Source organism: Chelonia mydas, chromosome 13 (assembly GCF_015237465.2).
Source record: "Chelonia mydas isolate rCheMyd1 chromosome 13, rCheMyd1.pri.v2, whole genome shotgun sequence".
Classification (NCBI taxonomy): domain Eukaryota; kingdom Metazoa; phylum Chordata; order Testudines; family Cheloniidae; genus Chelonia; species Chelonia mydas.
The window spans coordinates 2593451-2608050 of record NC_051253.2 but is presented as its reverse complement, the minus strand read 5'-3'; the positions used below and the strand labels follow the sequence as shown (position 1 = coordinate 2608050).

At 46.7% G+C, this 14600-nt stretch overlaps 1 protein-coding gene across 12 annotated transcripts in view; it reads left to right on the top strand.

Moving 5' to 3' along the window:
- The window catches only part of TPX2 (TPX2 microtubule nucleation factor), a 38061-nt gene that overhangs the window by 22393 nt on the left and 1068 nt on the right, over positions 1-14600 (top strand). For 9 of the 12 annotated variants that reach the window (XM_037877296.2, XM_037877295.2, XM_043527317.1 and 6 more), the window contains 10 exons: positions 295-428; positions 6754-6911; positions 7841-8012; positions 8202-8340; positions 9043-9259; positions 9766-9864; positions 10994-11170; positions 12067-12213; positions 12731-12842; positions 14239-14426. In XM_037877296.2, the coding sequence (XP_037733224.1) occupies positions 295-428; positions 6754-6911; positions 7841-8012; positions 8202-8340; positions 9043-9259; positions 9766-9864; positions 10994-11170; positions 12067-12213; positions 12731-12842; positions 14239-14426 (1543 nt within the window). The remainder of the gene's footprint in view (positions 1-294; positions 429-6753; positions 6912-7840; positions 8013-8201; positions 8341-9042; positions 9260-9765; positions 9865-10993; positions 11171-12066; positions 12214-12730; positions 12843-14238; positions 14427-14600) is intronic. The other 3 variants (XM_043527321.1, XM_043527320.1, XM_027824963.3) reach the window with 1 other exon arrangement.

Below are 14600 nucleotides of genomic sequence, written 5' to 3'. Positions count from 1 at the left end.
TGCTTGTTCCTCCACCATTCAGAGTACATTTCAAAGAAAGATGAATACCAGGATATTCCATGTTTGATTAATTTAAATGCTAGGATGTTCTTTTGATCTCTGGACTATCAGAATACAGCATAGACAGGGACAGTTGATTACATCGTTGACCCTACTCATATATATGTAAATACACCCAAACATCATCCCTCCACATGTCATTTGAGGGTTACTTATTTTGCAGGATATTTAACCCTTTCTGGCCATGCATCACAACTCCTCTTTTTACCTTTCTGACGTACTTCAATCTTTCAGGAGGAAGTATCTTTCTGGCAAGCTAAAGAGCACAGAGGAGCAGGAGCTGGAAAAGATGAAGCAATTGCAGCAGGAGACGATGGAGCTGCGCAAAAAGAATGAAGAGTCTCTGAAAGCTGCTATTGCTGGTTCAGGTAGGCTCTAGCTAAACATGGAAGCTTAGCATCCCATGCCCTCCTAGTGACCTGTGAGGGTGTGGCTATGGATAGTGCCTTCTGGAGGGAAATGTCAACAAATGGCCATTTCTAAGAACAAGGAACGCAGTTGGAGCCCCCTTAGCTGTTTGCTTCTCACCTTCCTTTCTTTGGTGGGTGTACTCTAAGTAAAATGCACTGATCCTGACATGGGAATCTGATCTATCCTGATTTCACTAACCCATCTACAGGTTATCTTGTGTCTTGTATAAATTCTAGTCTGGAGGGTTTGGGTTGTTGCATGTCATGGTTCCAGGAGCAGCACTTCCACTTCTCAGAGTAGAATCCCATGATTCAGCCCCGTTTTAGACTGGTTCCTTGGCAGGCGGCAGGACCCAACAGGGTTTGGCACCTGCCAGATGCTTTCCTTTGGGCATGTCCTCTGTATGAAAGCAGTGACTGTAGACAGCTTCTCCAAAACAAAACGGTAAAAATAACAAAAGGTTTACATACCTATCTTCTTACTTACGCTTATCACTTCCCTGAAGATTTGGGGCTTGTCTACATAGGGATACCCAAGAAAATTAATCCAAATTAACTAACCCACTTTAAATTCACACCTTTAAATTGCATTAAAACCCTATGTGGATGCTCTTGTTCAAAATTAAGGTGGCTTTAATTTGGTTTAGCTTAATTCACTTTTGTGCCAAATTAAGGTCACTTTAATTCTGAAGAAAAGCATCCACACAGAGACTTAATGCAATTTAACGAATCTGTTTTTTAAATTCACACCTTTAATTAATTTGGATTAATTTTCCTGAGTGTCTGTGTATAGACAAACTGTTAGATAGTCCTGACTTAACTCTGGTATCCCTGCTTTCTTCTTCGAGTGCTTATTCATGTCAATTCCAATCAGGTGACTCAAGGCCTCTGGTCTCAGGTGGAACTCACTCTCCACATCAGTGTCCGAGAACTGAGAGCGGTATGCCTCACGTCCTAGACTTTCCGAAGAGGAGGCTATTTCCTAGCTTTGGTGATACTGGTAGCTCCAGCCTGTCCTCACCAGCACTGGTACACATCACTCCCTGTCAAGTGCCATAGTTCATCTTTAGTAAGTTTTTTTGTATAGTAGGTAGTTGGGGTTTTTTACACACACCCTCCCAACTCCCCAGAGCCATGGTATGCCGCGGTCCCCAGGGTTTAAAACCTGTGAGGTCTGCACTAAGAGCATGCCAAAGAGTGACCCTCATGCCTCTTGTTTAAGGTGCCTAGGGAAAGGTCACCAAAAGGACCGGTTTAAGATTTGCCACGAGTTCCACCCCAGAACTATTAAAGAAAGGGAACAGCAGCTCAAAGCTCTCCTTATAGAGGCAGCTCTCTGCCCCCACTTGGCCCCGGGGTCAGGGGACCCCCTCACACAGCATGTCATTGTCAATGCAGAGCGCCCCAGTACCATCATCCTGGGAATTTGTGCCAAGAAATGACTGTTCCCGAGATGCTCGGCACCGGTATGGCTCCTCCTGCGGCCAATTGGGGCAGGCACCGATCTCAGTTGCTGGTGCCTTAGAAGAAAAAGAAGCTGGAGAGGGATCGTTCTCCCTGGGCCAGACCCAAGGAGCCGAAGACTGTGAGGCCTCAGTTGGGCCACAGCACCAGACCCCAGGCGGGGCCGCGTCGACTCCTGCCCAGGCAAGGCAGTTGAGTTGGGGCCCGCTGCACTTGCTGGACCCTAGTGGCCAGCAACTGCCTCTCCACTCGACACCGGAGGCTTTTGAGGCTGCTCAGGACTTGCTGCGCCTCACAGCACCCCCTAGCACAGAGGAGTCACCGGCATCGCTGGCACCACCCCAGCACCAGGTGCAATCAAGAGGGAAGCTGACTATGTCCCAACGTTCTCCTTCTCCATGGCACCCTCCGGCACCAGTTCCTCCGGGGAGAGAGCCCAGTCAGTCCCCGAGCTCCCAACAATCGGTTCCCCAAAGTACAGCTTCTCTGTGGTCTTCTTTTTTGGAGACCTTGGAGTCAGAGTCCAGGAGCAGGAGGTCCAGGTTGCGGCAGGATAGACGGGCTTACCCAGCACGATGGCCATCGCAATGGCAGAACCTATCACAGTGGCCCTTCTGGCCTCTCTGGACCTTCCACCAGAGCCAGGGAAGGAGCCAGGGGTCCCACTTAGCGGCAGTGTTGGTAGCTTCAGCCACCTTTATTCCACCTCCGGTCAATTGACCAGCCACTAAGCAGCCATCACCTGTGTCAACACCATTGACACTGGCTTAGACTTTGGCTCCTTCACCGGCAGCGGCTCCTGCACTGACAGCAGCACCAGTACTGTCATCTGCAGCCCCAGCTCTGAGGGGCATGGCGCTGTCCACGTCGGCACCCACCTGGGACCTCCTGGAGTCACAGGCCCCCTTGGCTGCTGACGGCAGCGATCAGCTGCCTTTTTCGGGGGCCTCCTCATTGTTGTTGCTGGACAAAGCCCTGGCAGGCACTGTCATAGTGCTGGGGCTTGAAGACAATAGGGGGTTGCAGCAGTTGCTGTGTTGGGTTGCCCAGGGTCTGGACATCAAGGCAGAGGAGGTAGTTGAGGATTCTGATCCCATGGTGGATATCCTCGCACCCTCTGGACCTTCTCAGATTGCCTTGCTGCTCATAAAAACCATTGCGGGCACTATCAAGACCCTGTGGCAGACCCCAGCCTCATTGCTACCCACAGCCAAGCGCAACAAACGGCGATACTTTGTGCCCTCTAAGGGCTACAAACACCTATATTCCCACCCACAACCTGATTCCCTTGTTGTGGACGCTGCCAATCAGTGCAATCGGCAAGGCTTCCAAGGCACCTCTCCCAAAAACAGAGAGGCTAAAAAAAACTCTACCTTTTCGGGAGAAAGGTCTATTGTATGGGTGGCTTTCAGCTCCATATTTCCAACCAACAGGCTGTTGTCAGGCGGTACTCTTATTATACCTGTGTGGCAATGGCATAATTTACGGAGCTGCTCCCCCTAGACTCCCGTGCCGAGTCTTCGGCCTTGGTTGAAGAGGGCAAGCTAACCTCCTGAGCTTCCCTCCAGGCTGTGGTGGACAGTGCTGATGCTACCACGAGAGTCATGGCTACAGGGGTGGCCATGAGAAAGGGGCTCCTGGATCCAGGTCTCTGGTCTCCCATGCTAGGTCCAGCAGACCATACAGGACCTCCCCTTTGAGGGTGTGACTGTTTGCCGAGAAGACAGATAAAAGGCTACATAGCCTGAAAGCTTTCTAGAGCCACCCTCAAATCCTTGGGCCTACACATTCCCGCCACTCAGTGGAAGCACTTCAGGCCACAACCTCCTCTGAGCTTCTACCAACAGAATCGTCAGGACAGTTCCTGGAGGAGGAATAGGAGCAGCAGGAAAAGGCCGCACCTGACCTCAGGCCAATACTCTGGCCAACACAAGCCTCCTTCTGGCCAGAGACAGGCCTTTTGAAGGGGTGGTTGAGGACGGCTCACCAGAGCAAGAACTGGATCCACCCCGCCTTATCTTTTTTCCTCACTATCCCCTTTCTACCATGCATGGTCCCATATCACTTCGGACCGCTGGGTGCTCCGCATGGTAGAGAGGGGATACTCCATCCAATGCAATTTAACAAATCCATTTTTTAAATTCACATCTTTAATTAATTTGGATTAATTTTCCTGAGTGTCTATCTGTAGACAAACTGTTAGATAGTCCTGACTTAACCCTGGTATCCCTGCTTTCTGAGGACTCTTGTCTTATCTCCACTATACCACAGTTCAGATCACAGATCAGATTCAGCGGTGTATCAGCGTGCACCAGAGTACTGCACTGTAAGTCCCTGTGTGTGGGCCCTACAGGTGCAAACTAAAAAACATAGTAAGAGGACCAAAAAAGCACCACCGTGGCTAAACAAAGTAAAAGAAACAGAGGCAAAAAGGCATCCATTAAAAAGTGGAAGTTAAATTCTATTGAGGAAACTAGAAAGGAGCATAAACTCTGGAAAGTGAAGTATAAATATTGTGACAGGGTCAGGCCAGATGTCTCCAGGAGAGTGATAGAAGGCAGATAGATTAACCCCAGGTTAAGTAGGTCCCTTTTCCCTGGGTAAGATAACAGGGAAGGTTCTAGAACAATCTGGAACTTTCTGGAAACAATTAAGGCAGACAAGCTGATTAGAACACCTGCAGCCAATCAAGAAGCTGCTAGAATCAATTAAGACAAGCAGGCTAATCAGGGCACCTGGGTTTAAAAAGGAGCTCACTTCAGTTTGTGGTGCATGCAAGGAGCTGGGAACAAGAGGCACAAGAAGCTGAGAGTGAGAAGGCGTACTACTGGAAGACTGAGAAGTACAAGCATTACCAGACGTCAGGAGGAAGGTCCTGTGGTGAGAATAAAGGTGGTGTTTGGAGGAGGCCATGGGGAAGTAGCCCAGGGAGTTGTAGCTGTCACGCAGCTGTTACAGGAGCCACTGTAGACAGCTGCAATCCACAGGGCCCTGGGCTGGAACCCGGAGTAGAGAGTGGACCAGGGTTCCCCCCATCCCTCCATCCCCCCAACTCCCTACTTGATACTGGAGGAGTTGACCTGGACTGTGGGTTCCACCAGAGGGGAAGGTCTCTGGCCTGTTCCCCGATCCACTAGGTAGATCAGCAGAGACTTCTGGGATTGTTGTTCTTCCTCTTCCCCATGCTGGCCAGGGATAAGGCTAACTGAGTGAATGGCAGATTTGAGCCACGAAAGTGGCCAAACTGAGGGCTGCCATAAACCTCTGAGGCGAGCAAATCTGCCAATAAGCGCAGGACCTACCAAGGCAGAGGAGGAACTTTGTCACAGTATATAATTTAGTCCAAAAAAGAATTTGGAGAACAGCTAGTCAGAGACTCAAAAAGTAATAACAAAAAAATTAAGTACATCAGAAAGCCTGTTAAACAACCAGTAGGGCCACGGAATGATCGAGATGCTAAAGGAGCACTCAAGGAAGATAAGGCCATTGTGGAGAAACTAAATTAATTCTTTGCATCAGTCTTCAGAGCTGAGGATGTGAGGGAGATTCCCAAACCTGAGCCATTCTTTTTAGGTAACAAGTCTGAGGAACTGTCTCAGATTGAGGTGTCATTAGAGGAGGTTTTGGAACAAATTGATGAATTAAACAGTAATAAATCACCAGGCCCAGATGGTAGGTTCTGAAGGAACTCAAATGTGACGTTGCAGAACTACTAATTGTGGTATGTAACCTATCATTTAAATCTGCTTATGTACGAGATGACTGGAGGATAGCTAATGTGACACCTATTTTTTAAAAAAGGCTCTAGATGCAATCCTGGCAATTACCGGCTGGTGAGCCTAACTTCAGTACCAGGCAAACTGGTTGAAACTATAGTAAAGAACATAATTATCAGACGTATAGATGAACATGATTTGTTGGGGAAGGATCCAGTTGTTGGGGGGTGGGGCCACCCCACAACAATCCATGCAGGCCCATGTCCCTGCTGCTGCTCTGGTCGGGAGGTGGCCAGGCACCCCCCGGACGGTTTCCTCCATGGCGGCTTTGCCCTGGGGCTTCCCCAGATGCTGGGGTGGTTCTGGGATCAGCCGCTCCAGCGCTGCAAAATTCACAGAGGTTGCAGAAAGTCACGGAAACCGTGACTTTGGTGAAAGGTTTCGCAGCCCTAACTATGGCTCCCTGTGTGGATACTCTGATTTCTGGAATAAGAGCTTTATTCCGTATTAGTGTAATCGACTTTGGAAGTGGATTGTTAATCCAGGATAAGAGCACTCATATAGGGAGTTAGTGAGGAATGGCTACTCTGCTTTAAATTCACACCTTACCTTAATCTGCATTAATTTCACTGTAGGCCTTAGTCTCCAGACCCTCCTCTTCCCCATAGTTTCAGGACTGAAGCTTTTAACCAAGCTTTTAACCATTTCCAGGTTCTTTAGTATTTAAGTGTTGGGTCTGGGCTGGCTACAACCATCATCTGCCTTCTTGCAGATGTAACTCTGCTTGGGTCTGTCAGATCTCTGCACCATGTAGCAGATGGCATGACCATAATTGAATGGACAGAGGTAGACACATCCACAAAAACAGATTTTCCACATTCTTAACAGCATGTTTCTGGAACCATATCAAATGGCATGTCTAAAGTGTATTGGGCCACAAATCTACCTGGAAACAAAGCTTAATTATCTTGTGAAATATAAAGGGCTGAGGAGGAGTTTGCAGGCCTGATATAATGCACATAACTGCTTAGAGAACACAGGTTTTGGACGAACATAAACTGCTCCTTCTCGGTATCAGTCTCATGGGGTTTTCTCCTTTTTAGGACAACCTGCGAAGAAAACCACGGGCCAGGTAACAAAGCCAGTTGACTTCCATTTCTGCACAGATGAGAGGATTAAACAGCACACAGAAAGCCAGCCTGGGAATGAATACAAGAAGCTGGATTTCATAGCAGCACTGAGAAAGCACCCTGCATCTCCGGTGAGAGGACAGGGCAGCAAGGGTGCTACCTGATTGTTCTAAATCTATTGGTGGCTCTTCCTGTTCTACTGTTTGCTAGTGTGGGATTTCCTGGTAGTAATTCACTGGGTGTGAATGTAAGAGGTCATGTGGGATGTGACAGACTAATAGAGGTGCTGTGGTCTTACTGAGCATCACCATGCTGGCTGTCAGCATCTCTGCAGAGTTTCCAATCTGGCCCATCCCAGAGCTTGTCGTATGTCCAGTCAGCTCACAAGTGGTGTAAGTGGAATCTGGAATCCCATCTATTACTCCAACAGGTTGAGTTCCCATGAGGCTCCAAAAAGAGGATCCTCTGAAAATAGAGTAGTATGCCTTCCCCAGTACACCTACTCTTCAGATCTCTGAGGTGGGAACTAAGTATTCTTCCCTTACAGGTGATTCCTTATCAGCAAGGCTATTACAAGTCCTCATCCCTAGTAACATACCAAGGATTCTGTTTCCAACCTGGAGTCTGTTTATTTAGCTACATCTGATTATCAGTGCAGTAGGGTCTATCCTCAGCAGTGCTGAGCGTGCACATCTGTTCAAATCAGTGGGAGCAGTGCTCTCATCTCTGCATGGATTCTCTTCTTTCTTCTTGCTGTTAAAGTAGTTTTGGGAGGAGAGTGCTTCAGGGGGTTCATCTAATATAAGCTGAAGATATTACTACAGTATCTGAGGTAGCAGACTAGAACATATTGAAGGAGGAGATTAGAATGCTTTAATCAGTTGGCATAGAGGATTAAAAGAATAATAGTACAAAGCCTCCCTCCTGTCTTGTTACATGTTAAGCATTGACACTTTCCCTTACTAGCTGGAAGATGGACATCTTACACTGGTGTAAGAGTGAAGCTTTTGTGGGGTGCCTTGTTTAGATTGTTACAATGACCAGCAACTTCTCTTTCCAGGCACGAGTGGTGAAGGGGCCCACTGTCCCCAAACCTTTCAATCTCTCCTGTGGCAACAAAAGGAAATTTGATGAAACTACATCAGAGTATGTCCCCCTTGCTCAGCAGATTGAAAACTTCCAGAAATGCACTCCCTCTCGTTACCATTTGAGGAGCAGGAGGACCAATGAAAGTAAGCTTTAGCAAAGTGGGCTAGCTGGTAACTTGTGTACCAAGATAACAGGAGCAGGAAGCAATAACTTGTTAAGGTTCTGCCTACTTTGTGTGAGTGTCTCTGAGCCTGGCCGTCTGCTCTAATTAAAATTTTTGTCTGTTTCAGTTCCAGCTATTAATTGCTAGTTTCTGTGGTTTGGATTTGTAGGTCCAATTCCAGTAAAGCCGCTGAAGGCCAGGCTTACACAGCCCAAAACTCCACTGCTTCAAACAAGACAGCGCTTCAGACCTGTAACTTGCAAGAGTGCAGCTGAGTTGGAGGCAGAGGAAATAGAGAAGCTCCGACAGTAAGTAGAAGCATTGTTTGGACACTGAAATATCCTATGTGTTATCTAAGGAACACTCCTCCTGGTGCATTATGTGCTTGCTTTTAGACAATGGTGGGCCCCAAACCAAAATGGAGTCACGTGCTAACTTTTCCTTAACACTATATCATAGAGCAACCTTTAACCAACCCAAAAGTCTCCAGGTGCTAAACTACCGCTTCTGAGGAAGAGTCTTGTGTAAAGCTATAAACAATAGTATAAATGGGCTTTATGTATCTAAATTTAAAGCAAAAGGATATAGGATTGATAATTTAATGTAGATATGGAAAATGGAAAGGACTCTAACTCTTAGTCAAGAGTTACTTTTAGTAACACTCCCCTAATAAGCAAGTACAATCACCAAGTGCGGTATAAACTCGCCTACAACCAGACTGGTGGTTTTTTCTTTTTGGTAGTTGAGTTCTAAAGTAAAAACACGTAGTCACTTAATACAGTGGGTAAGGTTGAGCCTGGGGAACTCCACGTTCAAAATGTGGTGAGTGGCTTAGTTGATCCTTGCTGACTCCTAGTAAGGAAGTAGAGCTATGCATAAGGTGAAGTATGCAAGGCTCAACTGTTGGTCACTGTTGCTGATTTCTGCTGTTGTGGCAAGGGAGAAACTACTTGTGACTGTTCTCTGCCTTGTTCTCTGTGTAGATTATTGTTCCCTCATTCTTCATGCAGGTACAAATTCAAAGCTCAGGAGCTTAATCCAAGGATCATAGAGGGTGGGCCAATCCTGCCCAAGAAACCCCCTGTGAAAGAGCCCACACAGCCTATTGGATTTGACTTGGAAATTGAAAAAAGGATTCAGGAGCGAGAGAGCAAGAAGCAGCAGAAGGAAGAGCATTTTGAATTCCATTCCAGGCCATGTCCAGCTAAAATCTTGGAGGATGTTGTGGTAAGAACTCTGGCAACACAAGCTCCACTCAAGCAATGAGAACATCTGAAGTAGCAGTAAGCTTCCATTTCAGAGCATACTTCCACATTTCTCTATGGTGCTGTACTGCAGTTAGTGTCTACCAAAGAGCTCCAAATATCACTTCACATCAGACACAAAGCTCCAACTTATGACTATCGTCATGACAGACACAGAGCCCTACCTATGACTATCCAGTCCCTTTAATTTTTTTTTCTTTCTTATTTTTTGGGGGGAGGGATTGGCCTGCTAAACCCAGGATTGTGAGTTCAATCCTTGAGGGGGCCATTTAGGGATCTGGGGCAAAAAAAATTGGGGATTGGTCCTGCTTTGAGCAGGGGGTTGGACTAGATGACCTCCTGAAGTCCCTTCCAACCCTGATATTCTATGATTCTAAGAACTACAGTGGGTTAATTTATGCCAGGGTGCTCCTGTGAAGTATTGCCTAGTCAGGGCTAAATTCTCACTTTAGTATCTCCTCCTGACAGGGTGTTCCAGAAAAGAAGCCCCTTCCTGTTACAGTTCCTAAATCCCCAGCCTTTGCACTGAAGAACAGAGTCCGAATGCCTACTAGAGAGGAAGAAAAGGTAACTAATTTGGGATGGTTTCTGGGCTCCATAGCATGTGGCAGCTGGGACCCTACCCTTCCCATAGCCAACCAGCAGTGACTTCATAAGCAGTAATGGGTGTTCTGGTTAAATGACTAAATGGAGAGACCCCCAATTAGCCTTCTTTCCCATGGCCATTACCTCCCAAAGGGAATCACTTTTATCTGTCCTACAGAGAAATCAAATCCTCTTTAGAAAATACATTTAACTGAGCAGACCTTTTATTTTAAGGGACATTGTTTGGGCTCCCGAGGTACTGAAGGTATGCCCCTTGCTGCTGCCACTAACTTTGTCTTCTTGGGGAAAACTACATGGCTTATAGCCTTCTTGGGGAGTGCGGACTCTGGCCCTGATGCTAATCTGCTGGGGAGGGAGGTGGGTGTTCAAGATTTGTATTTTTCCCTACAGTTATTCTCAGGGTAAGGGGAGCTTCTTCATAAGCAGGGTGAAGGCCTTTCTGGCTGAAACACCTTGGTGCTACCACGGTCTACCTGGGGAGACCCAGGGCCCTTGAGGGTGGATGGAGAAACTACAATCCAACCTTGTGACTATTCTCTGCCTTGTTCTCTGTGTAGATTATTGTCCCCTCATTCTTCATGCAGATACAAATTCAAAGCTCAGGAGCTTAATCCAAGGATCATAGAGGGTGGGCCAATCCTGCCCAAGAAACCCCCTGTGAAAGAGCCCACACAGCCTATTGGATTTGACTTGGAAATTGAAAAAGTAAAAGTAGAACTTAGTAATACTATGAACGATGCAAAATCTTGCTTGTTCCCCAAGAAGCCTCAAGACTGATACCTGCGTTAGAAGAAAAGGAGTACTTGTGGCACCTTAGAGACTAACCAATTTATTTGAGCATAAGCTTTCGTGAGCTACAGCTCACTTCATCGGACGCATCTGCATTGTTGTTCCTGTAGCAGTCTGTTACACTGTACTGTGCCTGTTAGTAGGAGAGGACAACGTGCCGGTCTTAAGCCCTTCACTTTTAGCAACACTACGAATCTCCCATCACCAAAAGTCCTAAATCTGCCATCAAAGAACACTGGTCAGAGGATGAGTGTATCTCTTGTGTTTCTCAGCCTGTCTCCTAATGCTGATCTCTCTTTAGGGAGAGGAGGTGGTCCCGGTGATCAAAGCTAACCCCATGCCACACTATGGAGTGCCCTTCAAACCTAAAGCCCCCGAGCAGAGGCATGTGGAAGTGTGCCCCTTCTCTTTTGACTCTCGTGACAGAGAGAGGTGGGTGCAAAAGGAGAAAAAAATAGAAGAGCTGCAGAAAGAGGAGGTGCGTGCTGGGAAATGTCTTAATTACTCCGTTTCCAAAAAAAAAAAATCCCGTTTCTTGCTTCTGGCAGAAATGCATGTGGGGTTTCATGTTCAAGCAAAACTGCTCATGTAGACTGACAAAATGGACAGCTTTTTGGAAACCTATTTTGCAAGGCCTCAAGAGAGTGCTACAAAATCATTGGGGGTGGGAGGGCTGGTGTTTCAGTTTCCCTGATAAGAGTAAATGGATCTCTAGGGAATATCTTCACCTGGGAAGATATTCCAACTGTCCATCTTAGTGTCCTTAAATCCCTGGAGGAAAATAATGGAATTCCTGTTTTTCTCTCCCTCTGTTCTTGGCCCAACATTCAGAGGACCCTTGGGAGCTGCCATTCTGGATCGATGCATTGGGCTGTGTGGTCTAGGGGCCAGTAACAGATGCTTCTGAGGAAGGTGCAAGAAATCCTTCAAAAGTCAGTTATGGAAAGGCAGGCCTGCAAAGCAAGCTTCTTCCTAACCCCATTAGTCTGATACATTTCCTGAAGCAGGAAAACCTTATTCCTCCTTTAAACCATTGGTTATCTTTTTAATCACTAATGCATTGCTGAATAACCTTATCCATGTAAATGCTCATTCCTCTTGAGTCAGCTAAATTTCTTAGGGTTTTCAAAAGTATCTAAGGGACTTAGGAGCCCATATCCCATTTTAAATTCAATAGGCGTTGGACACTTAACTTCCTTAGTTTCCTTTGAAAACCCTACCCTTGGCATCTCTTGTGCCAGTAAGCTCCAGAGGATGGGGGAGTATAGTGTTTCCCTTAATCAGTTTCAGATTTGCCACCTGAAAAGTAAGGGTGACCTTAATTCAAGCAGCACATCTCTTACCATTATTCAGGTTTGAATTTGTTTCTTGTAGGTACCAAAGTTCAAAGCACTACCCCTGCCTCAGTTTGACCACATCAACTTGCCACAAAAAAAAGTGAAGAATGCAACACAACCAGAGCCCTTCCATCTGCAGACAGATGAACGGGGAGCTACCAAGTCGCAGAATTGGCAGCAACAGGTAGGACTAATGGGACAGCAATTCTGTGGCACTTTGGGCCACAGCAACTCTTCAGAGCTGGGCCTGAAGAGTCTGGCTTCTATATCAAGTACTGATTAATACTTGTTGGCATCTAAAATCAGTTCATTAGTCACAGTGGTTCATGCAGCGAATTATCCTGCCTTGGGTTCAAGTCTCATCAGACCTTTGGTATTGTGACAAGCACCCCTGAACAGCTGTCACTTGCTATTTCCCAGGGCAGCTGTGCACAGCTGGAGCTCTCCTGTAGTCTGTTTGATGTTGGAATTCCAAGTGCTACAATAAAACTGACCATTAGCTTCTGAAGCTGCTCTCCAGGCAGCTCACTGTACAAATACCAAGCAGACAAGAGCTGCTTGGCTACATCTCTTCTGGGTTTAAATTCGCTCCATTTTCAATTACTGAATTGTCTAAAGTCTAAACTTTGTTCTCCATGCAGCAGTGAGTGGGGTGCATTTCAGTTACTCAGCTCCTGACAGGACCCCTTCTTCCCCTGCAGATCAAAGAAGACCTGAAACGGCAGAAGGAGGCAGCGTGTTTCAAAGCTAATCCAAATACTGTTGTGCACCAGGAGCCTTTTGTGCCAAAGAAGGATAGCAAGCCAATATCAGGTGGAGTTACATGCACTCACTGCACTGGCTTGCTGGCAGTCCAGGGCTGACGCATAAGTGCTGTTGAACTGCACTGGGAAAACCTGCTGATACCTTTTTAGTATCCACATAGCTAGTGGTACTTGTGCAATACTTAATCAACAAATTCTCTTAACAGCCTGAGTCCCTAGGGAAAGGGGGGGTGGGGGGCTTTCCTCTTCACTGCCCCATCTTCTGTTCTAACATGGCAGCTGCGTTAACAGCTTTGCAGTTGGCAGATAATGGTTACTAGCTTGGGATAAGGTACAGCACATGCAAGGAGCTCCCTGTAGAGACAGCTGACACTTCTGTAGCAGCTGCCAGTCTTTCCTTCCCTTCCCCTTTATGAAGAGGGGCAAAGCTTGGTTTGTGGGAACTGGGAGCTTTTGTCTGTTCTCTATCCTACAACAACCTTCTCCTTAAAAGCCTGTTTGTAAAGAACTCTTCCAAGAAGTGCCCTAGACCGGGGGTTCCCAAACTGTGGTGTGCATATCCCTGGGGGTATGAGAGATCTCTCGGGAGGGGGGGGGGGGGTACATGGGAGAAATTGTGTAATGGTGGACTGTATTTATTTAAAGGAGTACTTGTGGCACCTTAGAGACTAACCAATTTATTTGAGCATGAGCTTTCGTGAGCTACAGCTCACTTCATCGGATGCAAAAGCTCATGCTCAAATAAATTGGTTAGTCTCTAAGGTGCCACAAGTACTCCTTTTCTTTTTGCGAATACAGACTAACACGGCTGTTACTCTGAAACCTGTATTTATTTATTGCATTTTCAAACTAGGCAACTCTCCCATAGAGATTTAAAGCTTTGGCTATTTGTTATATAAAATACAGTCATTAATTTACTTCAAGATGTGCCAATGAAAACACAGACGCTGACACACACAGCCGTCACCTCCGATCACCATCAAGTGTGCTTCAGTTGCCCAGCAACTGTCCAGTCTAGCTGAGCTCAGAACTTAGTCAGGGGTGTGGTGGTTTTTTTGTTTGGTTTCGGCTGTATACATCGCACTATAACTGTGTGTGCACGTAACTGTGAAATATGGACAGAGGGCTAAAGACGGGTGTGTTAAGAGGAACACACACACCGTATCAGTGATGAGAAAGGTAAGGGTACATTGGCAGCTGGTAGCTCTGGAAGGAGATATGCAATAAGAAAAGTTTGGGAACCTCTGCCCTAGACTGACCAGCGTCTACATTCATTGGCCCATTATTAGAGAACTGATACTGTATCAGAGCATCCCAGATGCATAAAGCTCTTCCTTATACACTTGAAGCATGGTCCTCTAGAGGAGGAGACTTCCGTCTAATCCTAATGTAGCTATGCTTTGGGTGACTGTTGTGCCAATGTTGTTCCCTCTTTCTAAACTTAGAGAACCTTTCTGGTTCCATAGTTGCTGAAAGCTTTGAGCTAGCGACAGAAAAGAGAGCAAAAGAACGTCAAGAGTTCGAAAAGCGACTGGCTGAGTTGGAAACCGAAAAAGAGAAGCTTCACGAAGCGGCCAGACAGCTAGAGGCCGAGCGGGAGAAAGAAGAACTCGCCAGGCTGAGACAAGAACTGGTAAATGAGCAGGCAATTCCTGGTCAGGGGCTGGAACACAGACTGCCTGGGCTTATGAACTTGTCTGTCTTGGACATGCAGCAGCCAAGTGCAGTCCTGAGTCTACTGCTGTAATGACCTGCCAAGGCCCCGTCTCCTAAATTGGTCTAAAAACCAGTCCCTCTGGGGTATTAT